The 27,886-nt window shown below is 40.1% G+C and overlaps 1 protein-coding gene across 1 annotated transcript in view; it reads right to left on the reverse strand.

Annotated features, from left to right (window-relative positions):
* Positions 1-848: 848 nt before the first annotated feature.
* The window catches only part of LOC135505681 (HBS1-like protein), an 82,256-nt gene continuing 55,218 nt past the window's right edge, over positions 849-27,886 (reverse strand). Inside the window, exons 9-18 of the mRNA XM_064924724.1 lie at positions 27,603-27,749; positions 27,393-27,467; positions 20,060-20,177; positions 17,366-17,450; positions 8,857-9,002; positions 7,770-7,860; positions 6,254-6,362; positions 5,980-6,080; positions 2,740-2,884; positions 849-1,707 (exon numbers count right to left, since the gene is read on the reverse strand). Of these exons, the coding sequence (XP_064780796.1) occupies positions 1,696-1,707; positions 2,740-2,884; positions 5,980-6,080; positions 6,254-6,362; positions 7,770-7,860; positions 8,857-9,002; positions 17,366-17,450; positions 20,060-20,177; positions 27,393-27,467; positions 27,603-27,749 (1,029 nt within the window). The 3' untranslated portion in view covers positions 849-1,695. The remainder of the gene's footprint in view (positions 1,708-2,739; positions 2,885-5,979; positions 6,081-6,253; positions 6,363-7,769; positions 7,861-8,856; positions 9,003-17,365; positions 17,451-20,059; positions 20,178-27,392; positions 27,468-27,602; positions 27,750-27,886) is intronic.

Raw genomic sequence — 27,886 nt, forward strand, 5'->3', positions numbered from 1 at the left:
ATATTACATGGATTTATTGTGATGGTGTAGGTAGGCTATATTACATGGATTTATTGTGATGGTGTAGACTATATTACATGGATTTATTGTGATGGTGTATGTAGACTATATTACATGGATTTATTGTGGTGGTGTAGACTATATTACATGGATTTATTGTGATGGTGTAGACTATATTACATGGATTTATTGTGTTGGTGTAGGTAGACTATATTACATGGATTTATTGTGATGGTGTAGACTATATTACATGGATTTATTGTGAAGGTGTAGACTATAGTACATGGATTTATTAGACTTTATAAGATGTAGATGTACCAAAGGTCTGCATCAGTGTCTTGTTGTCTGTGTGAGGAAGCCAGGTGATGCTAAATGTGTTTATGTTAATTAACGGTCAATTACCGTGAGACCGTCAGTTATATTCTTGCCAATAACCAGCTGACAACATTTCATGACCATCACAGCCCAGGCCCAATGCAGTCAAAAACACGATTTTCCTGTGTTTAATATATACCGTATTTATATACCATGAGGTTAGAATAACACTGTGAAAAGAGCAGTTTGAAAAGACTACCTGAAAATTCTGACCGTTTTGGTAGGACAGAGTTTTGGGTAAATGAGTTAATAGACCAATCAGAAAGAGTTCCAAACCTCTCTGCCAATAACAGCTATTTTTCAGATTTCCCCATCCCCACTCACACGACTTCCAGACAGTTGTTGCTTGAGAAATTACTATTTGCTATGAAACAAAGGTTGTTGTTTTTCGTTGACCATTTTAATTGAAAAACAATCAAAGTAAGATACTTAATTGTTACCCAGAAATGATTTGATATCGAGATAAAAACAGCTGGAATTGACCTTTTATTGGTTCATCGTTTACTTCATCTTGTTCGGTAACTTCTGCACTAGATGGATGGATAAGATAGAGGGATGGATAGATAGATAGAGGGATGGATGGATAAGATAGAGGGATGGATAGATAGATAGAGGGATGGATAGATAGATAGAGGGATGGGTAGATAGATAGAGGGATGGATGGATAGATAGAGGGATGGATAGATAGATAGAGGGATGGATAGATAGATAGAGGGATGGATGGATAAGATAGAGGGATGGATAGATAGATAGAGGGATGGATAGATAGATAGAGGGATGGATAGATAGATAGAGGGATGGATAGATAGATAGAGGGATGGATAGATAGATAGAGGGATGGATAGATATATAGAGGGATGGATAGATAGATAGAGGGATGGATAGATAGATAGAGGGATGGATAGATAGATAGAGGGATGGATAGATAGATAGAGGGATGGATAGATAGATAGAGGGATGGATAGATAGATAGAGGGATGGATAGATAGAGGGATGGATAGATAGATAGAGGGATGGATAGATAGATAGAGGGATGGATAGATAGATAGAGGGATGGATAGATAGATAGAGGGATGGATAGATAGATAGAGGGATGGATAGATAGATAGAGGGATGGATGGGAACACCCAGTCTGTGAATGACACTTCTGTCAATCTCTGAAGGAATTGCACTTTGTCTGTCTGTCTGTCTGTCTGTCTGTCTGTCTGTCTGTCTGTCTGTCTGTCTGTCTGTCTGTCTGTCTGTCTGTCTGCAGCTAGCCGTCTGTCATGCAGTCTCTGGGTCCAGTTCCGACTTGATCCACCTGGATCAGACCGCTCGTCATTCTTTGATCTGCAGAGAAAATACACAAAACCAAGACAAGGTTAAAATCTTGAACTCTAAAGTTTATGGAAACCATGTCCTTCACAACAGGTGAACTGCCTGTAACTCCAGCAGGTTTGGTCTGTTCTGCTCAGATAGAACATTAGGGTGCTATCCCAAATGGGGCCCTATTCCCTATATAGTGCACTACTATAGACCAGGGCCCTATTCCCTATGTAGTGCACTACTATAGACCAGAGCCCTATTCCCTATATAGTGCACTACTATAGACCAGGGCCATATTCCCTATATAGTGCACTACGTTAGACCAGAGCCCTATTCCCTATATAGTGCACTACTATAGACCAGAGCCCTATTCCCTATATAGTGCACTACTATAGACCAGGGCCCTATTCCCTATGTAGTGCACTACTATAGACCAGAGCCCTATTCCCTATATAGTGCACTACTATAGACCAGGGCCATATTCCCTATATAGTGCACTACGTTAGACCAGAGCCCTATTCCCTATATAGTGCACTACTATAGACCAGAGCCCTATTCCCTATATAGTGCACTACTATAGACCAGGGCCCTATTCCCTATGTAGTGCACTACTATAGACCAGAGCCCTATTCCCTATGTAGTGCACTACTATAGACCAGAGCCCTATTCCCTATATAGTGCACTACTTTAGACCAGAGCCCTATTCCCTATATAGTGCACTACTATAGACCAGAGCCCTATTCCCTATATAGTGCACTACTTTAGACCAGAGCCCTATTCCCTATATAGTGCACTAATTTAGACCAGGGCCCTATTCCCTAAATAGTGCACTAATTTAGACCAGGGCCCTATTCCCTATATAGTGGTACTACTATAGACCAGAGCCCTATTCCCTATATAGTGCACTAATTTAGACCAGGGCCCTATTCCCTATATAGTGCACTACTATAGACCAGGGCCCATAGGTCTCTCTATAGGGAATAGGTTGCCGTTTGGGACAAAAGCCTACAATGTAGATATATTTTCGTCAGGTCGGAAGAGGAGAAGGCCGGTTACCTCGGTGACGACCCCGGCAGCGATGGTTGACCCTACATATCTCAGCATGAAGCGCCCCAGCTCCTTGAAGTCCTTATAGAGCTCCAACGCCACGGGTCTCTGGGTCTGGATCTCCACCATCGCATTCATACCCTTACCCAGACACCTACACAACATTAAACAAACATTTATACAACCTTCACATTCTTTCCCAACACTAAGGGTGTAATGGTAAACCCATGATTCGGTACGTATTGACGTTTTGGGGGTCACGGAACGGAAAATTAAATGCCATTCACAATGTTCCTGGCATTGTCTGTTGTGACATGATTGTTAAGTTGGGTCAAGTTTCCACTCGGATGCTGCGTTCGCGTCCATGCGGGAATTGGCCCGTTTTGAAGTCGTAAATACCAGCATTCATGTGATTTGAACTCTTTTGAGAAACGCAGATTGACTATCGGCCAACAAGCTGCGTCAACCGTAAACTAAAAGTACGGCGATCGTAAACAAATTATTACGTTCAAAAAAGAGGATTGCTTTTTCTAAATGTTTTTAACTGCTGTTATAGAGGCCATTACCTTAGTAGGAGACAGAGGTCACCATGTAGAAGAAGTGGGAGCTCAAGGATGAATGGGAGCTCATGTTTTCCCCACCAGATGGAGGGCCATTGAAATAGATTGAATTCATCTCCCAGTGTCTGTTGGAAAGCAGACTGAACCAGGTTTTCCTCTAGGATTTTGCCTGTGCTTAGCGCCATTCTGTTTATTTTTTTATCCTGAAAAACTCCCGTCATTATAGGGTATTGTGTGTAGAGGCCAGTTACACAAACCATCTCCATTTTAAATTCAGTAACACAACAACATGTAGAAGAGGTCAAGGGGTGTGACTACTTTCTGAAGGAACAGTAAGGGCAACACAGGGTGGCTAACTCATTGACTACCTCGGCTTTAGATACTGTACAGTGCATTCAGAAAGTATTCAGACCCCTTGACTTTTTACTAATTGTTTTAAGCAAAAACAGACTTTTTGAAATGTATTAAAAAAATAAACTATCACGTTTACATAAGTATTCAGACCCTTTACTCAGTACTTTGTTGAAGCACATTTGGCAACGATTAGTCTTCTTGGGTATGACGTTACAAGATTGGCACACCTGTATTTGGGGAGTTTCTACCATTTTTCTCTGCAGGTCCTCTCAAGCTCTGTCAGGTTGGATGGGGAGAGTTGCTGCACAGCTATTATCAGGTCTCTCCAGAGCTGTAAGATCGGGTTCAAGTCCGGGCTCTGGTTGGGCCACTCAAGGACATTCAGAGACTTGTTCTGAAGCCACTCTTGCGTTGTCTCGGCTGTGTGCTTTGGGTCGTTGTCCTTTTGGAAGGTGAACCTTCACCCCAGTCTGAGGTCCTGAGAGCTCTGGAGCACGTTTTCATCAAGGATCTCTCTGTACTTTGTTCTGTTCATCTTTCTCTCGATCCTGACTAGTCCACCCAGTCCTTGCTTCACCATAGGGATGGTGCCAGGTTTCCTCCAGATGTGACACTTGGCATTCAGGCCAAAGAGTTCAATCTTGGTTTCATCAGACCAGAGACTCTTGTTTCTCATGTTCTGAGAGTCCTTTAGGTGCCTTTTGGCAAACTGTCATGTGCCTTTTACTGAGGAGTGGCTTCTTTTTGGCCACTCTACCATAAAGGCCTGATTGGTGGAGTGCTGCAGAGATGGTTATCCGTCTGGAAGGTTGTCCCATCTCCACAGAGGAACTCTGGAGCTCTGTCAGAGTGACCATTGGTCACCTCCCTGACCAAGGCCCTTCTCCCCCGATTGGTCAGTTTGGCTCTCGGAAGAGTCTTGGTGGTTCCAAACGTCTTCCATTTAAGAATGATGGAGGCCACTGTGTTCTTTGGGACCTTCAATGATAAAGACATTTTTTGGTACCCTTCCCCAGATCTGTGCCTCCACACCATCCTGTCTTGGAGCTCTACAGACAATTCCTTTGACATCATAGCTTGTTTTTTTGCTCTGACATGCACTGTTAACTGTGGGACCTTATATAGACAGGTGTGTGCCTTTCCAGATCATGTCCAATCAATTGAATTTACCACAGGTAGACTCCAATCAAGTTGTAGAAACATCTCAAGGATGATCAATGGAAACAGGATGCACCTGAGCTCAATTTTGAGTCTCATAACAAAGGGTCTGAATACTTATGTAAATAAGCTTCTGTTTTTTATTTTTTATAAATTTGCTACATTTTGTAAAAACCTGTTTTCGATGAATCATTATGAGGCATTGTGTGTAGATTGATGAGAGGAAAACATAATTTAACCCATTTTAGAGTTGTGGAAAAGGGGAAGGGGTCTGAATACTTTTCCACTGATCGGGTCCCGTTTACTAAAATGGGTTCAAGAGTTCGCAACATGGCTCGAGAAATTTGACGAGGTGCCGAAACCTAAACTATCCTCAACCACTGAGAATGGGACCCACGAACAAGACAGTAAAAAATAAAAAACAAAGCCTACGTATCTATCTAGCTCTTGCACCTTCTTTGGCCCGGTCAGAATCAGCTGGTTGTGTTGTTTCTGTGTGTTTCCGTCGATATACTGGGGTGATGAAGTGATGGCAGCTGCTATTCTCGTTGAGCGTGGCGACGACATACCGTTCACGTCTTATCCACCACTCTTGTCCATCTCTACTGTGAACCCAACATCCCAAACTACAGATTTTAACGAAGGATCCTCCGATTCTGATTAAATCGACCCCTCCATTGTACAGAACTAGTTCCCTCACAAAAGGACAGTTTGAAATGTGCCAATTAAGATTGGAATCTCTATAACGTGTACGTAGACTCTAGTTGTTTTAACAGAACGGTCTGAAATGTTTTCAGCTCAGAATGTAGCTTCGGCTGTAGCCTGTAGGCATTGTGTTTTCATTTGATAAATATCTATTTAAGGAACTCATTCGGGTTCCACAGTGAGGACAGAACCGAGGTCCCTGTGCCGAACAGTTCGGTACGAATACAACCCAACCAAAACACAATGTTAATGCGATGTTTACTGCATCACAACATTGAAGACATATTTCGGGAGATCCTTGATCCTGAGACTACAGAACTGCATTGACATAAAAAGGTAGAATCAGACGATATCGGGCCGACTTCCTCAGCAACAAAACCGCGTGATAAGCGAGGCCAAAACTTCTCTTCTTCTATGGTCCCTCAGCATGAAGCAGCTTCATCATCTATGAAGACTTCACCTTGATACTCACTTGGGTTTCTTCTTGAGCACCTCCCCGCTGCTCTTGTGCAGAACGCTGACCAGCTTCCTAATGGTGGCTGGTTCACTGATCGTCTGGTAGTGCAACACAACCTACGCACAGAACACACACTTAGAACCACACACTTAGAACCACACACTTCACACACTGAACCACACACTTAGAACCACACACATAGTACCACACACTTTGAACCACACAGACAATATTCTTAAATCTACTTAGAACCACCCACGGAACACAGATTGTTTGTGTGTGTACTCACGGGGAAGCCCTGTGTGATGGGAACCTCTATGTTGAATAGCAGGACTCTGGCCCTGAAGCGGGAACACGCTCTGATTGGCTCCTTAATATCACAGAACACACAGCCCACACTGGAGGAGAGATTATAGGCACTGAGTAAACAAAACATTAAGAACAGCTGCTCTTCCCATGACATAACCAGACCAGGTGAAAGAGTTGATCCCTTATTGATGTCACTTGGTAAACCCACTTCAATCAGTGTAGATGAAGAGGAGGAGACTGGTTAAATAAGGCTTTTTAAGCCTTGAGACATGGATTGTGTCTGTGCCATTCAGAGGGTGAACGGACAAGACTAAATATTTAAGTGTCTTTGAACGGTGTATGGTGGTAGGTGCCAGGCATACTGGTTTGTGTCAAGAACTGCAACGCTGCTGGGTTTTGCACACTCAACAGTTTCCCTGTGTGTATCAATGATGATCCATCACCCAAAGGACATTCAGTCAACTTGACACAACTGTGGGAAGCATTAGAGTCAACATGGGCCAGTATCCCTGTGACAACATGGACCAGTATCCCTGTGACAACATGGGCCAGTATCCCTGTGACAACATGGGCCAGCATCCCTGTGACAACATGGGCCAGCATCCCTGTGACAACATGGGCCAGCATCCCTGTGACAACATGAGCCGGCATCCCTGTGACAACATGGGCCAGCATCCCTGTGACAACATGGGCCAGTATCCCTGTGACAACATGGACCAGTATCCCTGTGACAACATGGGCCAGTATCCCTGTGACAACATGGGCCAGTATCCCTGTGACAACATGGGCCAGTATCCCTGTGACAACATGGGCCAGCATCCCTGTGACAACATGGGCCAGTATCCCTGTGACAACATGGGCCAGTATCCCTGTGACAACATGGGCCAGTATCCCTGTGACAACATGGGCCAGCATCCCTGTGAAACACTTCCAACCTTGTAGAGTTCATACAGCCACGCAGATCAAACATTACAGGGATAGAAACACACAGTAAAGAATTACACACTCACTTGATCTGATTAGGGGTTAGGGGTTAGAGGTTAGGGGTTAGGGCTGTATACTCACTTGATCTGATTAGAGGTTAGGGGTTAGAGGTTAGGGCTGTATACTCACTTGATCTGATTAGAGGTTAGGGGTTAGAGGTTAAGGTTAGGGTTTAGGTTCTATACTTAATCTAGATGCTGCCCATGCCAGTGGGTTTGGGTTAGAGGTTAGGGGTTAGAGGTAAGGGTTTAGAGGTTAGGGGGTAGAGGTTAGGTTATATACTAACTTAATCTAGATGCTGTCCATGCCAGTGGGTTTGGGTTAGAGGTTAGGGGTTAGAGGTTAATGGTTAGGTTATATACTAACTTAATCTAGATGCTGTCCATGCCAGTGGGTTTGGGTTAGAGGTTAGGGGTTAGAAGTTGGGTTATATACTAACTTAATCTTGATGATGTCCATGCCAGTGGGTTTGGGTTAGAGGTTAGGGGTTAGAAGTTGGGTTATATACTAACTTAATCTTGATGATGTCCATGCCAGTGACGGTCAGACTGACATGATCTCCTGCTGCTGCCCAGTCCAGAGGATCATCGTGGAGAGAGATACCTACACAGAGATAATACAGAGACAGGCAGATAGGGAGAGACACAGAGAGGGGGAGAGAGAGAGATAGAGGGGGAGAAAGAGAGACACAGAGAGGGAGAGAGAGAGACAGAGATAGAGGGAGAGAGAGGGGGAGAAAGAGAGCCAGAGAGAGACAGAGATAGAGGGAGAAAGAGAGAACAAGAGACAGAGAGAGACACAGAGGGGGAGAGAGAGAGAGACAGAGATAGAGGGAGAGAGGGGGAGAAAGAGAGCCAGAGACACAAAGAGAGACACAGAGTGAGAGAGAGCGAGAGAGAAAAACACAGAGCGAGAGACACAAACACAGAGAAAGAGACGAGAGACAGACACACAGAGAGAGGAACACACAGAGAGAAAGAGACGAGAGACAGACACACAGAGAGAGACAGAGTGAGAGACACAGAGATAGACACAGAGAGAGACAGAGTGAGTGAGACAGAGATGTGTTGTATGTCCACAAGGTGGCACTGGTGTATTAGACATTGAGAAACACACACACAGAGAGACAGAGACACAGAGAGACAGAGACATAGACACAGAGAGACAGAGACATAGACACAGAGAGACAGAGACACAGAGAGACAGATAGAGACACAGAGACAGAGACACAGAGAGACACAGACACAGAGAGACAGAGACACAGAGAGACAGAGACATAGACACAGAGAGACAGAGACACAGAGAGACAGATAGAGACACAGAGACAGAGACACAGAGAGACACAGACACAGAGAGACAGAGACACAGAGACACAGAGAGACAGAAAACAGAGAGACAGACACAGAGAGACAGAGACACAGAGCGACAGAGACACAGAGCGACAGAGACACAGAGCGACAGAGACACAGAGCGACAGAGACAGAGATACATAGACACAGAGAGACAGAGACACAGAGAGACAGACACAGACACAGAGAGACACAGACACAGAGAGACATAGACATAAGATAGATACAGACACACAGAATCAGACAGTACCTTTAACAGTGCATGTCTCATTGGGGGGCATGGCCAGTACTCGGTCTCCTGTCTGAATGTAGCCCGCCTCGATCTTCCCTGTTACACAGAACCCTGAGCCCTGATCTAGAACCACAGAGAACAGGGTTAGAACACAGAGCCCTGATCTAGAACCACAGAGAAGAGGGTTAGAACACAGAACCCTGATCTAGAACCACAGAGAACATGGTTAGAACCCTGAGCCCTAATCTAGAAGCACAGAGAACAGGGTTAGAACACAGAACCCTGATCTAGAACCACAGAGAAGAGGGTTAGAACACAGAACCCTGATCTAGAACCACAGAGAACAGGGTTAGAACCCTGAGCCCTAATCTAGAAGCACAGAGAACAGGGTTAGAACACAGATCTTTAAAAAGAATATCAACAGCTGATCAAACACATAAAGCGTATTTCTCTCCAATGTTGAGCCCAAATGTGTTTACATCCCTGTTAGTGAGCATTTCTCCTTTACCAAGGTAATCCTGCCACCTGACAGGTGTAGCATATCATGACGCTGATTAAGTTTTTCGTAGCCACCATGCTTCTACACCTGCATTGCTTACTGTTTGGGGTTTTAGGCTGGGTTACTGTACAGCACTTTGAGATATCAGCTGGAGCTCTGACAACACTAAGACAGTGACCCCAGGAGCTCTGACAACACTAAGACGGTGACCCCTGGAGCTCCGACAACATTAAGACAGTGACCCCTGGAGCTCTGACAACACTAAGACGGTGACCCACCCCTGGAGCTCTGACAACACTAAGACAGTGACCCCAGGAGCTCTGACAACACTAAGACGGTGACCCCTGGAGCTCCGACAACACTAAGACAGTGACCCCTGGAGCTCTGACAACACTAAGACGGTGACCCACCCCTGGAGCTCTGACAACACTAAGACAGTGACCCCTGGAGCTCTGACAACACTAAGACAGTGACCCCTGGAGCTCTGACAACACTAAGACGGTGACCCCTGGAGCTCTGACAACACTAAGACAGTGACCCCAGGAGCTCTGACAACACTAAGACGGTGACCCCTGGAGCTCCGACAACACTAAGACAGTGACCCCTGGAGCTCTGACAACACTAAGACGGTGACCCACCCTGGAGCTCTGACAACACTAAGACAGTGACCCCTGGAGCTCTGACAACACTAAGACAGTGACCCCTGGAGCTCTGACAACACTAAGACGGTGACCCCTGGAGCTCTGACAACACTAAGACGGTGACCCACCCCTGGAGCTCTGACAACACTAAGACAGTGACCCCTGGAGCTCTGACAACACTAAGACAGTGACCCCTGGAGCTCTGACAACACTAAGACGGTGACCCCTGGAGCTCTGACAACACTAAGACAGTGACCCCTGGAGCTCTGACAACACTAAGACGGTGACCCCTGGAGCTCTGACAACACTAAGACGGTGACCCACCCCTGGAGCTCTGACAACACTAAGACAGTGACCCCTGGAGCTCTGACAACACTAAGACAGTGACCCCTGGAGCTCTGACAACACTAAGACGGTGACCCCTGGAGCTCTGACAACACTAAGACGGTGACCCCTGGAGCTCTGACAACACTAAGACAGTGACCCCTGGAGCTCTGACAACACTAAGACGGTGACCCCTGGAGCTCTGACAACACTAAGACGGTGACCCCTGGAGCTCTGACAACACTAAGACAGTGACCCAGTGGTTTCATTGGTTTGACGTGATGTGAGGAGTCACAGACTGACAACCGGTTCTGACCCTCTTTAGGGGACAACTACTACTACTGATTACTGCAATGAAACTTCCCCAAGCTTCCATTATAGGGAATCCCTGGTTCAGCACAAGGCTAGTTTCTATGTAATGTATCCATGTAATGTATCTATGTAATGTATCTGTATCTATGTAATGTATCTATGTAATGTATCTATGTAATGTATCCATGTAATGTATCCATGTAATGTATCTATGTAATGTATCTGTATCCATGTAATGTATCTATGTAATGTATCTATGTAATGTATCTATGTAATGTATCTATGCAATGTATCTATGCAATGTATCTATGTAATGTATCTATGTAATGTGTCTATGTAATGTATCTATGTAATGTATCTATGTAATGTATCTGTATCTATGTAATGTATCTATGTAATGTATCTATGTAATGTATCTGTATCTATGTAATGTATCTATGTAATGTATCTGTATCTATGTAATGTATCTGTATCTATGTAATGTATCTATGTAATGTATCTGTATCTATGTAATGTATCTGTATCTATGTAATGTATCTATGTAATGTATCTGTATCCATGTAATGTATCCATGTAATGTATCCATGTAATGTATCTATGTAATGTATCTATGTAATGTATCTATGTATCTGTATCTATGTAATGTATCTATGTAATGTATCTGTATCTATGTAATGTATCTATGTAATGTATCTGTATCTATGTAATGTATCTGTATCTATGTAATGTATCTGTATCTATGTAATGTATCTATGTAATGTATCTATGTAATGTATCTGTATCTATGTAATGTATCTATGTAATGTATCTGTATCTATGTAATGTATCCATGTAATGTATCTATGTAATGTATCCATGTAATGTATCTATGTAATGTATCTATGTAATGTATCTGTATCTATGTAATGTATCTATGTAATGTATCTATGTAATGTATCTATGTAATGTATCTGTATCTATGTAATGTATCTATGTAATGTATCTGTATCTATGTAATGTATCTATGTAATGTATCTGTATCTATGTAATGTATCTATGTAATGTATCTGTATCTATGTAATGTATCTGTATCTATGTAATGTATCTGTATCTATGTAATGTATCTGTATCTATGTAATGTAGCTGTATCTATGTAATGTATCTATGTAATGTAGCTGTATCTATGTAATGTATCTATGTAATGTATCTGTATCTATGTAATGTATCTGTATATATGTAATGTATCCATGTAATGTATCTATGTAATGTATCTGTATCTACGTAATGTATCTATGTAATGTATCTATGTAATGTATCTATGTAATGTATCTATGTAATGTATCTATGTAATGTATCTATGTAATGTATCTATGTAATGTATCTATGTAATGTATCTATGTAATGTATCTGTATCTATGTAATGTATCTGTATCTATGTAATGTATCTGTATCTATGTAATGTATCTGTATCTATGTAATGTATCTATGTAATGTATCTATGTAATGTATCTATGTATCTATGTATCTATGTATGTATCTATGTAATGTATCTATATCTATGTAATGTATCTATGTAATGTATCTGTATCTATGTAATGTATCTGTATCTATGTAATGTATCTGTATCTATGTAATGTATCTATGTAATGTATCTGTATCTATGTAATGTATCTGTATCTATGTAATGTATCTGTATCTATGTAATGTATCTATGTAATGTATCTATGTAATGTATCTGTATCTATGTAATGTATCTATGTAATGTATCTATGTAATGTATCTATGTAATGTATCTGTATCTATGTAATGTATCTATGTAATGTATCTGTATCTATGTAATGTATCTGTATCTATGTAATGTATCTGTATCTATGTAATGTATCTATGTAATGTATCTATGTAATGTATCTGTATCTATGTAATGTATCTATGTAATGTATCTATATCTATGTAATGTATCTGTATCTATGTAATGTATCTGTATCTATGTAATGTATCTATGTAATGTATCTATGTAATGTATCTATGTAATGTATCTATGTAATGTATCTGTATCTATGTAATGTATCTATGTAATGTATCTATGTAATGTATCTGTATCTATGTAATGTATCTATGTAATGTATCTATGTAATGTATCTGTATCTATGTAATGTATCTGTATCTATGTAATGTATCTATGTATCTGTATCTATGTAATGTATCTATGTAATGTATCTATGTAATGTATCTGTATCTATGTAATGTATCTATGTAATGTATCTATGTAATGTATCTATGTAATGTATCTATGTAATGTATCTATGTAATGTATCTATGTAATGTATCTGTATCTATGTAATGTATCTATGTAATGTATCTATGTAATGTATCTGTATCTATGTAATGTATCTATGTAATGTATCTATGTAATGTATCTGTATCTATGTAATGTATCTATGTAATGTATCTATGTAATGTATCTATGTAATGTATCTGTATCTATGTAATGTATCTGTATCTATGTAATGTATCTATGTAATGTATCTGTATCTATGTAATGTATCTATGTAATGTATCTATGTAATGTATCTATGTAATGTATCTGTATCTATGTAATGTATCTATGTAATGTATCTATGTAATGTATCTGTATCTATGTAATGTATCTGTATCTATGTAATGTATCTGTATCTATGTAATGTATCTGTATCTATGTAATGTATCTATGTAATGTATCTATGTAATGTATCTATGTAATGTATCCATGTAATGTATCTATGTAATGTATCTATGTAATGTATCTGTATCTATGTAATGTATCTGTATCTATGTAATGTATCTATGTAATGTATCTATGTAATGTATCTATGTAATGTATCTGTATCTATGTAATGTATCTATGTAATGTATCTATGTAATGTATCTATGTAATGTATCTATGTAATGTATCTATATAATGTATCTATGTAATGTATCATGTAATGTATCTATGTAATGTATCTGTATCTATGTAATGTATCTGTATCTATGTAATGTATCTATGTAATGTATCTATGTAATGTATCTATGTAATGTATCTATGTAATGTATCTGTATCTATGTAATGTATCTATGTAATGTATCTATGTAATGTATCTATGTAATGTATCTATGTAATGTATCTATGTAATGTATCTATGTAATGTATCTATGTAATGTATCTATGTAATGTATCTATGTAATGTATCTATGTAATGTATCTGTATCTATGTAATGTATCTATGTAATGTATCTATGTAATGTATATATGTAATGTATATATGTAATGTATATATGTAATGTATATATGTAATGTATCTATGTAATGTATCTATGTAATGTATCTGTATCTATGTAATGTATCTATGTAATGTATCTGTATCTATGTAATGTATCTATGTAATGTATCTGTATCTATGTAATGTATCTATGTAATGTATCTGTATCTATGTAATGTATCTATGTAATGTATCTATGTAATGTATCTATGTAATGTATGTATCTATGTAATGTATCTATGTAATGTATCTATGTAATGTATCTATGTAATGTATCTATGTAATGTATCTATCTATGTAATGTATCTGTATGTAATGTATCTATGTAATGTATCTATGTAATGTATCTGTATCTATGTAATGTATCCATGTAATGTATCTATGTAATGTATCTGTATCTATGTAATGTATATGTAATGTATCTATGTAATGTATCTATGTAATGTATCTATGTAATGTATATATGTAATGTATCTGTATCTATGTAATGTATCTATGTATCTATGTAATGTATCTATGTAATGTATCTAATGTATCTGTATCTATGTAATGTATCTATGTAATGTATAATGTATATGTAATGTATCTGTATCTATGTAATGTATCTATGTAATGTATCTAATATCTATGTAATGTATCTATGTAATGTATCTGTATCTAATGTATCTGTATCTATGTAATGTATCTATGTAATGTATCTATGTAATGTATCTATGTAATGTATCTGTATATGTAATGTATCTATGTAATGTATCTGTATCTATGTAATGTATCTATGTAATGTATCTGTATGTATCTGTATCTATGTAATGTATGTAATGTATGTAATGTATCTATGTAATGTATCTGTATCTATGTAATGTATCTATGTAATGTATCTATGTAATGTATCTATGTAATGTATCTATGTAATGTATCATGTAATGTATCTATGTAATGTATCTATGTAATGTATCTATGTAATGTATCTATGTAATGTATCTGTATCTATGTAATGTATCTGTATCTATGTATGTATCTATGTAATGTATCTGTATCTATGTAATGTATCTGTATCTAATGTATCTATGTATCTGTATCTATGTAATGTATCTATGTAATGTATCTATGTAATGTATCTGTATCTATGTAATGTATCTGTATCTATGTAATGTATCTATGTAATGTATCTATGTAATGTATCTATGTATCTATGTAATGTATCCATGTATCTATGTAATGTATCTATGTAATGTATCTATGTAATGTATCTATGTAATGTATCTATGTAATGTATCTATGTAATGTATCTGTATCTATGTAATGTATCTGTATCTATGTAATGTATCTATGTAATGTATCTATGTAATGTATCTGTATCTATGTAATGTATCTGTATCTATGTAATGTATCTATGTAATGTATCTATGTAATGTATCTATGTAATGTATCTATGTAATGTATCTGTATCTATGTAATGTATCCATGTAATGTATCTATGTAATGTATCTATGTAATGTATCTATGTAATGTATCTGTATCTATGTAATGTATCTGTATCTATGTAATGTATCTATGTAATGTATCTATGTAATGTATCTATGTAATGTATCTATGTAATGTATCTATGTAATGTATCTATGTAATGTATCTATGTAATGTATCTGTATCTATGTAATGTATCTATGTAATGTATCTATGTAATGTATCTGTATCTATGTAATGTATCTATGTAATGTATCTGTATCTATGTAATGTATCTATGTAATGTATCTATGTAATGTATCTATGTAATGTATCTATGTAATGTATCTATGTAATGTATCTATGTAATGTATCTATGTAATGTATCTGTATCTATGTAATGTATCTGTATCTATGTAATGTATCTATGTAATGTATCTATGTAATGTATATGTAATGTATCTATGTAATGTATCTATGTAATGTATCTATGTAATGTATCTATGTAATGTATCTGTATCTATGTAAATGTATCTATGTAATGTATCTATGTAATGTATCTGTATCTATGTAATGTATCTATGTAATGTATCTATGTAATGTATCTATGTAATGTATCTGTATCTATGTAATGTATCTATGTAATGTATCTATGTAATGTATCTATATCTATGTAATGTATCTGTATCTATGTAATGTATCTATGTAATGTATCTATGTAATGTATCTGCATATATGTAATGTATCTATGTAATGTATCTATGTAATGTATCTGTATCTATGTAATGTATCTATGTAATGTATCTATGTAATGTAATGTAATATCTATGTAAATGTATCTATGTAATGTATCTGTATCTATGTAATGTATCTATGTAATGTATCTATGTAATGTATCTATGTAATGTATCTATGTAATGTATCTATGTAATGTATCTATGTAATATCTGTATCTATGTAATGTATCTATGTAATGTATCTATGTAATGTATCTGTATATGTAATGTATCATGTAATGTATCTATGTAATGTATCTGTATCTATGTAATGTATCTATGTAATGTATCTATATCTATGTAATGTATCTATGTAATGTATCTGTATCTATGTAATGTATCTGTATCTATGTAATGTATCTGTATCTATGTAATGTATCTATGTAATGTATCTGTATGTAATGTATCTGTATCTATGTAATGTATCTGTATCAATGTATCTATGTAACATCTATGTAATGTATCTGTATGTAATGTATCATGTAATGTATCTATGTAATGTATCTGTATCTATGTAATAATGTATCTATGTAATGTAATGTATCTATGTAATGTATCTATGTAATGTATCTATGTAATGTATCTATGTAATGTATCTATGTAATGTATCTATGTAATGTATGTAATGTATCTGTATCTATGTAATGTATCTATGGGGTATCTATGTAATGTCTATGTAATGTATCTATGTAATGTATCTGTATATGTAATGTATCTATGTAATGTATCTATAATGTATCTATGTATCTAATGTATCTGTATCTATGTAATGTATCCATGTATCTATGTCCATGTAATGTATCTATGTAATGTATCTGTATCTATGTAATGTATCTGTATCTATGTAATGTATCCATGTAATGTATCTATGTAATGTATCTATGTAATGTATCTGTATCTATGTAAATGTGTAATGTATCTAGAATGTATCTGTATCTATGTAATGTATCTATGTAATGTATCTGTATCTATGTAATGTATCTATGTAATATCTGTATCTATGTAATGTATCTGTATCTATGTAATGTATCTGTATCTATGTAATATCTATGTAATAATGTATCTGTATCTATGTAATGTATCTATGTATGTAATGTTTATATATGTATATATGTAATACATATGTAATGTATATATGTAATGTATCTGTATCTATGTAATGTATCTGTATCTATGTAATGTATATGTAATGTATCTATGTTTATATGTAATGTATCTATGTAATGTATCTATGTAATGTATAGATGTAAGTATATATGTAATGTAGACGTAGACCCATGGAAGACCACAGATAAAACCTTTGAAGAGACACACAGTCGGAAGGGCTTTTCTATCGACCTCTGGGGTGGTTTGAAATAATCTATGGAGAGAGAGGAGGAGGGAGAGATAGAGGGGGAGAGAGAGAATAGATATGGATGGAGAGAGAGAGAGCAGAGAGAATAGATATGGAGGGAGAGAAAGAGCAGAGAGAATAGATATGGAGGGAGAGAGAGAGAGCAGAGATAATAGATATGGAGGGAGAGAGAGAGAGCAGAGATAATAGATATGGAGGGAGAGAGAGAGAGCAGAGAGAATAGATATGGAGGGAGAGAGAGATTAGAGAGAATAGATATGGAGGGAGAGAGAGAGAGCAGAGATAATAGATATGGAGGGAGAGAGAGATTAGAGAGAATAGATATGGAGGGAGAGAGAGAGAGCAGAGAGAATAGATATGGAGGGAGAGAGAGAGCAGAGAGAATAGATATGGTGGGAGAGAGAGAGAGCAGAGAGAATATATATGGAGGGAGAGAGCAGAGAGAATAGATATGGAGGGAGAGAGAGAGAGAAGAGATAATAGATATGGAGGGAGAGAGCAGAGAGCAGAGAGCAGAGAGAATAGATATGGAGGGAGAGAGAGAGAGCAGAGAGAATATATATGGAGGGAGAGAGCAGAGAGCAGAGAGAATAGATATGGAGGGAGAGAGAGAGAGCAGAGAGAATAGATATGGAGGGAGAGAGAGAGAGCAGAGAGAATAGATATGGAGGGAGAGAGAGAGCAGAGAGAATAGATATGGAGGGAGAGAGAGAGAGCAGAGATAATAGACATGGAGGGAGAGAGCAGAGAGCAGAGAGAATAGATATGGAGAGAGAGAGAGAGCAGAGAGAATAGATATGGAGGGAGAGAGAGAGAGAGCAGAGAGAATAGATATGGAGGGAGAGAGAGAGAGAGAGCAGAGAGAATAGATAAGGAGGGAGAGAGAGAGAGAGAGCAGAGAGAATAGATATGGAGGGAGAGAGAGCAGAGAATAGATATGGAGGGAGAGAGAGAGAGCAGAGATAATATATATGGAGGGAGAGAGAGCAGAGAGAATAGATATGGAGGGAGAGAGCAGAGAGAATAGATATGGAGGGAGAGAGCAGAGAGAATAGATATGGAGCGAGAGAGCAGAGAGAATAGATATGGAGGGAGAGAGAGAGAGAGCAGAGAGAATAGATATGGAGGGAGAGAGAGAGAGAGCAGAGAGAATAGATATGGAGGGAGAGAGAGAGCAGAGATAATAGATATGGAGGGAGAGAGCAGAGAGCAGAGAGAATAGATATGGAGGGAGAGAGAGAGAGCAGAGAGAATAGATAAGGAGGGAGAGAGAGAGAGCAGAGAGAATAGATATGGAGGGAGAGAGAGAGAGCAGAGAGAATAGATATGGAGGGAGAGAGAGAGAGCAGAGAAAATAGATATGGAGGGAGAGAGAGAGCAGAGAGAATAGATATGGAGGGAGAGAGAAAGCAGAGAGAATAGATATGGAGGGAGAGAGAGAGCAGAGATAATAGATATGGAGGGAGAGAGCAGAGAGCAGAGAGAATAGATATGGAGGGAGAGAGAGAGAGCAGAGAGAATAGATAAGGAGGGAGAGAGAGAGAGCAGAGAGAATAGATATGGAGGGAGAGAGAGAGAGCAGAGAGAATAGATATGGAGGGAGAGAGAGAGAGCAGAGAAAATAGATATGGAGGGAGAGAGAGAGCAGAGAGAATAGATATGGAGGGAGAGAGAAAGCAGAGAGAATAGATATGGAGAGAGAGAGAGAGAGAGCAGAGAGAATAGATATGGAGGGAGAGAGAAAGAGAGCAGAGATAATATATATGGAGGGAGAGAGAGAGCAGAGATAATAGATATGGAGAGAGAGAGAGAGAGAGCAGAGAGAATAGATATGGAGGGAGAGAGAGCAGAGAATAGATATGGAGGGAGAGAGAGAGAGCAGAGATAATATATATGGAGGGAGAGAGAGCAGAGAGAATAGATATGGAGGGAGAGAGCAGAGAGAATAGATATGGAGGGAGAGAGCAGAGAGAATAGATATGGAGCGAGAGAGCAGAGAGAATAGATATGGAGGGAGAGAGAGAGAGAGCAGAGAGAATAGATATGGAGCGAGAGAGCAGAGAGAATAGATATGGAGCGAGAGAGCAGAGAGAATAGATATGGAGGGAGAGAGCAGAGAGAATAGATATGGAGGGAGAGAGCAGAGAGAATAGATATGGAGGGAGAGAGCAGAGAGAATAGATATGGAGGGAGAGAGCAGAGAGAATAGATATGGAGGGAGAGAGCAGAGAGAATAGATATGGAGGGAGGGAGGGAGGGAGATAGTGAGATGTTATCTTCAAATTAGACTGTTGACTGATACCACTGAGTTACTCTGTTACCATGCTGACTAATACCATAGCAACATCACAATGACTTCCACTTTTACTATGGTCCCAGTCATAACACTACTTAGACACACACACACTTTCAGATCATTAAAGAAGATCGACTTAAATAGAACAGTCAATAAGTCTCAGCTGCTCTGCTCTCTCTGAGATCATTCTTTCTTCGTTAAATATACTTGTCCAACAGCCATGTACATAATGGATGTTTTAATGTTGACATTGTTGAGTTGTCACATGTTATTTTCTAAACCTTTGTGGACTTGAATAAGAGTGTGTGTGTGTGTGTACCGATCTGTTCCAGCAGACAGGGTCCAGAGTACCAGGATGTTAGCGCCAGTGCAGAACTCTTAGTGGTCAGGTTCTCTCCTGATAGACCACTGGTCGGCACGTAGAACACATCAGAGTCCTGGGAGAGAACACAGAACACATCAGAGTCCTGGGAGAGAACACATAACACACCAGAGTCCTGGGAGAGAACACAGAACACATCAGAGTCCTGGGAGAGAACACAGAACACATCAGAGTCCTGGGAGAGAACACAGAACACATCAGAGTCCTGGGAGAGAACACAGAACACACCAGAGTCCTGGGAGAGAACACAGAGTCCTGGGAGAGAACACAGAACACATCAGAGTCCTGGGAGAGAACACAGAACACATCAGAGTCCTGGGAGAGAACACAGAACACACCAGAGTCCTGGGAGAGAACACAGAACACACCAGAGTCCTGGGAGAGAACACAGAACACATCAGAGTCCTGGGAGAGAACACAGAACACATCAGAGTCCTGGGAGAGAACACAGAACAAACCAGAGTCCTGGGAGAGAACAGAGAACACACCAGAGTCCTGGGAGAGAACACAGAACACATCAGAGTCCTGGGAGAGAACACAGAACACATCAGAGTCCTGGGAGAGAACACAGAACACATCAGAGTCCTGGGAGAGAACACAGAACACATCAGAGTCCTGGGAGAGAACACAGAACACACCAGAGTCCTGGGAGAGAACACAGAACACACCAGAGTCCTGGGAGAGAACAAAGAACACACCAGAGTCCTGGGAGAGAACACAGAACACACCAGAGTCCTGGGAGAGAACACAGAACACATCAGAGTCCTGGGAGAGAACACAGAACACATCAGAGTCCTGGGAGAGAACACAGAACACACCAGAGTCCTGGGAGAGAACACAGAACACACCAGAGTCCTGGGAGAGAACACAGAACACACCAGAGTCCTGGGAGAGAACACACCAGAGTCCTGGGAGAGAACACAGAACACATCAGAGTCCTGGGAGAGAACACAGAACACATCAGAGTCCTGGGAGAGAACACAGAACAGCTATTACACTACAGAACACTGTTATAGAACTCTCAGTGGTCGGCACGTAGAACACAGAGTCCTGGGGTACAACAAAACGTAACAATACAAAACATAGAGACGCACACAAACATCAACGACATCACCCTCCCCAGAACCACCTGCTCTCACCTCTATCTCAGAATGACATCACCCTACCCAGAACCACCTGCTCTCACCTCTATCTCAGAATGACATCACCCTACCCAGAACCACCTGCTCTCACCTCTATCTCAGAATGACATCACCCTACCCAGATCCACCTGCTCTCACCTCTATCTCCAGTGCCTGCACTGCTCTCCGTCACGTCTCAAATCGCACTATTTCGTTCCTGTCCGTCTCCCAGGCCCTTTCAATATTTAGATAATGAAGCATATTCTTTTTCTATTGTCTTAACAATAGAGGATTGGTTGATTTCAGGTTTCAAGTATATGTTTTTTCCCCCAAGATGATTTATGAGAAGAGTATACTCCAACCCATTCCCTCCATCTTGTTCCAAATTCAGCTCAATTTAAATATTGGTTCCAACAGTTCATTTATTTATTTTCTAAGAGATTGTCAGTGGGAAAGGCTCTCTGTAAGGTTTTGTATATCTTACCTATAATATGAAAATATTTTAACGTCTCAAATAAGAGTCCCTCCAGATTGCTCTGATGTCAGATAGACATGTTGTGATACATAACACTTTTATGTTGCACGTATTTCAAAATATCCACAGTGGTCAGTACAAAATGGCGTTTTAATTCTGTCATGAAAATAACTGTATTTCCTATTACCAAGTCATTCACGGGTTCTAAGCCTTTCGTTTTCCACGTGGACCAATATATCGGTGAATTGTGAAAAGCGATCCTAGGGATAGTTCCATAACGTTGTGTTTTTAGGGAGTGATATTGGTTGTTGTAGAATCCAGTTCATTTTCTTACCTATTGTTACGGTGTTCTTAACTACAAAGTTGTTCATGTTTTTAGCTTTGTCCTTATAGACACATGAAAATAGACACATAAAAACATTTCTGGGGATGAGACTACACGTTTTCAATAATGACCTATTGTTCGTCTTTAGTGCATTTAAATATATGTCTCAAGTAAAAGTCCTGGATGGAAAGTTGATACAATTCAAAGTCTGGAAGGTTAAAACCACCTCCAGACTCAGGAAGATTAAAACCACCCTCAGACTCAGGAAGGTTAAAACCACCCTCAGACTCAGGAAGGTTAAAACCACCCTCAGACTCAGGAAGGTTAAAACCACCCTCAGACTCAGGAAGGTTAAAACCACCCTCAGACTCAGGAAGGTTAAAACCACCCTCAGACTCAGGAAGGTTAAAACCACCCTCAGACTCAGGAAGGTTAAAACCACCCTCAGACTCAGGAAGGTTAAAACCACCCTCAGACTCAGGAAGGTTAAAACCACCCCCAGACTCAGGAAGGTTAAAACCACCCTCAGACTCAGGAAGGTTAAAACCACCCTCAGACTCAGGAAGGTTAAAACCACCCTCAGACTCAGGAAGGTTAAAACCACCCTCAGACTCAGGAAGGTTAAAACCACCCTCAGACTCAGGAAGGTTAAAACCACCCTCAGACTCAGGAAGGTTAAAACCACCCTCAGACTCAGGAAGGTTAAAACCACCCTCAGACTCAGGAAGGTGTAAAACGTTCCTTTTTATTCTATGACTTGTATTCACCCCATATAAAATCTGTTATGACTGAGTATAGTTATTTAAGCCATGTCTTCGGTGGGGTAATTGGTGTTAATATAAAACAACTTTCATGCCGTTCTGAAGAGGCTTATTCTACCTGTAACATTTAGCGGAACATTTTCCCATTGAATTAGATGTGCTCTCATATCGTTGAGTAAGTGGATAAAGTTATCGTGATAATATGTGTTCTTTCTTGTCAATTATTAAACATCCTCAGTATTTTATAAATGTGACTGAAAGGATGTCGATCACGAGTTAGTATTTTGTTATTTTTCCTACTTCAGGTTTTTCCAAGTAAAGTTTATATCCTGAGATCCGCACCAGGCTAAAGGCCAGAGCTGCCGTTCTCAAGGAGCGGGACACTAATCCAGATGCCCGCTATGCTCTCAGACAATCCATCAAACAAGCAAAGCATCAATACAGGATTAAGATTGAATTACTGTATATAGTCTAACTACCCCAACAATACACTATCAGAACACATTACTGTATATATACTGTATATAGTCTAACTACCCCAACATAACACTATCAGAACACATTACTGTATATAATCTAACTACCCTTCAGAACACATTACTGTATATATACTGTATATAGTCTAACTACCCCAACATAACACTATCAGAACACATTACTGTATATATACAGTATATAGTCTGACTACCCCAACATAACACTATCAGAACACATTACTGTATATATACTGTATATAGTCTGACTACCCCAACAATACACTATCAGAACACATTACTGTATATATACAGTATATAGTCTGACTACCCCAACATAACACTATCAGAACACATTACTGTATATACTCTGACTACCCCAACATAACACTATCAGAACACATTACTGTATATATACTGTATATAGTCTAACTACCCCAACATAACACTATCAGAACACATTACTGTATATATACTGTATATAGTCTGACTACCCCAACAATACACTATCAGAACACATTACTGTATATATACTGTATATAGTCTGACTACCCCAACATAACACTATCAGAACACATTACTGTATATATACTGTATATAGTCTGACTACCCCAACAATACACTATCAGAACACATTACTGTATATATACAGTATATAGTCTGACTACCCCAACATAACACTATCAGAACACATTACTGTATATACTCTGACTACCCCAACATAACACTATCAGAACACATTACTGTATATATACTGTATATAGTCTAACTACCCCAACATAACACTATCAGAACACATTACTGTATATATACTGTATATAGTCTGACTACCCCAACAATACACTATCAGAACACATTACTGTATATATACTGTATATAGTCTGACTACCCCAACAATACACTATCAGAACACATTACTGTATATACTCTGACTACCCCAACATAACACTATCAGAACACATTACTGTATATAGTCTAACTACCCCAACATAACACTATCAGAACACATTACTGTATATATACTGTATATAGTCTGACTACCCCAACATAACACTATCAGATCACATGCCTGTATATAATGTTATATATAATGGTGGAATTTGATCATATCTTCAGCAGTGAGGATCCTATGCAGAGCAAGTCTCAGGGCACATACTGAACAGAAGAAGATCACGTGAATTCGTACAGTGTATTACATCATCCTCCCTTGTCATTTTCCGGGACATGAATCTCAAGTTTATTGTGAAATGTACATTGATGTTTTCCTGTGGTTTATTTCCAGGTGTGCGTCTGGATCGCGTGAGGGGCGGAAGACAGAAGTATAAGAGGAGAATGGGGGACACGGAGAACGGGGCCTATCTAGGCCTGACACTTCCCCCTCCGGCCAAAAAGCCATGTGAGTCACAACAATGCTCTGACCGCTTGTTGGCTGTGGCATGAAAACTATTATGGACGACAAAAGGGAAACCCAGCAGTCCATGCACGAGAGCACCAGCTGTTCTGGATGACCGTGTGGTAATGCTCTCGGGAGCCAATGTGAGCAAGACCTTTAAACAGGTCGACATTCACAAAGCCAAGGGGCCAGATGAATTACCAGGACGTGTACTCAAAGCATGCGTGGATCAAATGGCAAGTGTCTTCACTGAGATTTTCAACCTCTCCCTGACAGAGTCTGTAATACCTACATGTTTCAAGCAGACCACCATTGTCCCTGTGCCCAAGGAAGCGAAGGTAACCTGCCTAAATGATTACCGCCCAATAGTACTCACTTCGGTAGCCATGAGGTCCTTTGAAAGACAGGTAATGGCTCACATTAAAACCATGATCCCAGAAACCCTAGACCCACTCCAAATCGCTTACCGCCCCAACAGATCCACAGATGACGCAATCTCTATTGCACTCCACACTGCCCTTTCACACCTGGACAAAAGGAACACCTATGTGAGAATGCTGTTCATTGACTACAGCTCAGCATTCAACACCATAGTGCCCTCAAAGCTCATCACTAAGCTAAGGACCCTGGGATTAAACACCTCCCTCTGCAACTGGATCCTGGACTTCCTGACGGGCTGCACCAGGTGGTGAGGGTAGGTAGCAACACATCTGCCACGCTGATCCTCAACACAGGGGCCCCTCAGGGGTGCGTGCTTAGTCCCCTCCTGTACTCCCTGTTCACTCACGACTGCATGGCCAAATACGACACCAACACCATCATTAAGTTTGCCAATGACACAACAGTGGTAGGCCTGATCACCGACAACGACGAGACAGCCTATAGGAAGGAGGTCAGAGACCTGGCCGGGTGGTGCCAGGACAACAACTTCCTCCTCAACGTGATCAAGACAAAGGAGATGATGGTGGACAACAGGAAAAGGAGGACCGAATACACGCCCCCATTAACATTGACAGGGCTGTAGTGGAGCAGGTTGAGAGCTTCAAATTCCATGGTGTTCACATTACCAACAAACTATCATGGTCCAAACATACCAAGACAGTCGTGAAGAGGTCACGACAAAGCCTATTCCCCCTCAGAAGTCTGAATATATTTGGCATGGGTCCTCAGATCCTCAAAATGTTTTACAGCTGCACCATCGAGAGCATCCTTACTGGTTGCATCACAGCCTGGTATGGCCACTGCTCGGCCTCCGACCGCAAACAACGACAGAGGGTAGTGCGTACGGCCCAGTACATCACTGGGGCCAAGCTTCCTACCATCCAGGACCTCTATACCAGGCGGTGTCAGAGGAAGGCCCTACAGAGGGTAGTGTACAGTACATCACTGGGGCCAAGCTTCCTACCATCCAGGACCTCTATCCCAGGCGGTGTCAGAGGAAGGCCCTAAATATTGTCAAAGATTCCAGTCACCCTAGACTGTTAGACTGTTCTCTCTGCTACCACACGGCAAGCGGTACCGGAGCGCCAAGTCTAGGTCCAAGAGGCTTCTAAACAGCGTCTACCCACAAGCCATCACACTCTTGAAAACATAATCAAATATCTACCCAGACTATTTGCATTGCCTCCCCCCTCTTCTACACCACTGAAGTTCTCTGTTTATCATCTATGCATAATCACTTTAATAACTCTACCGACATGTAGATATTACCTCAATTACCTCGACCAACTGATGCCTCCGCACATTGACTCTAAAGTCTCGCTATTCTTATTTTATTATTTGTTACTTTTATTTTTTTAGGAATTTGACTTAAAACTAAATTGTTGGTTCAGAGCTTGTAAGTAAGCATTTCACTGTTGTATTCGGCGCATGTGACAAATAAAATCTGATTTGAACTCAACATCCTCTCTTAATCTGTCCACTGCATAACACTGTTATAGAGGTCTCAGTGGTCAGGTTCTGTCCTGACAGCCTACGGGTCGGGACAGACAACACATAACATAACACTGCAATAACTAACGTAGAACAGAGTCCTGGGAAAGAGCACAACCATAAAACTAGGCTATAAATTAGATATAGGATCTCTATAAACATAACACATAAAACACTGCTATAAACGCATTAGAAATATAACACTATTAGAAACACAATGAAACTGTAGTTTAGGTTAGCTTGATTGTCTTAATTCAGTGTCCACTAACCCTAGCTCCAGGTCAAAGGTCCTAACCCTAGCTCCAGGTCAAAGGTCCTAACCCTAGCTCCAGGTCAAAGGTCCTAACCCTAGCTCCAGGTCAAAGATCTTAACCCTAGCTCCAGGTCAAAGGTCCTAACCCTAGCTCCAGGTCAAAGGTCCTAACCCTAGCTCCAGGTCAAAGGTCCTAACCCTAGCTCCAGGTCAAAGGTTGAAAGTCCTAACCCTAGCTCCAGGTCAAAGGTCCTAACCCTAGCTCCAGGTCAAAGATCTTAACCCTAGCTCCAGGTCAAAGGTCCTAACCCTAGCTCCAGGTCAAAGATCTTAACCCTAGCTCCAGGTCAAAGGTCCTAACCCTAGCTCCAGGTCAAAGGTCCTAACCCTAGCTCCAGGTCAAAGGTCCTAACACTAGCTCCAGGTCAAAGGTCCTAACCCTAGCTCCAGGTCAAAGGTTGAAGGTCCTAACCCTAGCTCCAGGTCATAGGTCCTAACCCTAGCTCCAGGTCATAGGTCCTAACCGTAGCCACCCACCTTAAATCCAGCCTGTTTCAGGAAATGTCCAAGTTTGGAGATGATCTCTTTGAATCGCTCCTGTTGCCAGTTTACCTGTTACACACACACACACTTCCTTTTTAAACATTGCCATATCTTACAATACGATTGTACCATAAATTACACTGTTGTCAGAGTAACGGGCGTTGCCGTGGCTACACCTAGTAGTAGTGGTAACGTTGTTCTCACCTGGTCCATCTTGTTGACGGCAACCGCGAGCTGCGTGACGCCCAACGAACGGACCAGAAGGCCGTGCTCTCGCGTCTGCCCACCCGCCTCGAACCCTGCCTCAAACTCACCTCTGCTGGCATCTACCACTAACACCGCCACGTCCGCCTGTGAGGAGACACACAGGTTACAAACACCTGTTGAATTACAGGCCATAATGAGGACATTCTGATCTGTATTACAGGCCATAATGAGGACATTCTGATCTGTATTACAGGCCATAATGAGGACATTCTGATCTGTAT

Source organism: Oncorhynchus masou, chromosome 19 (assembly GCF_036934945.1).
Source record: "Oncorhynchus masou masou isolate Uvic2021 chromosome 19, UVic_Omas_1.1, whole genome shotgun sequence".
NCBI lineage: Eukaryota > Metazoa > Chordata > Actinopteri > Salmoniformes > Salmonidae > Oncorhynchus > Oncorhynchus masou.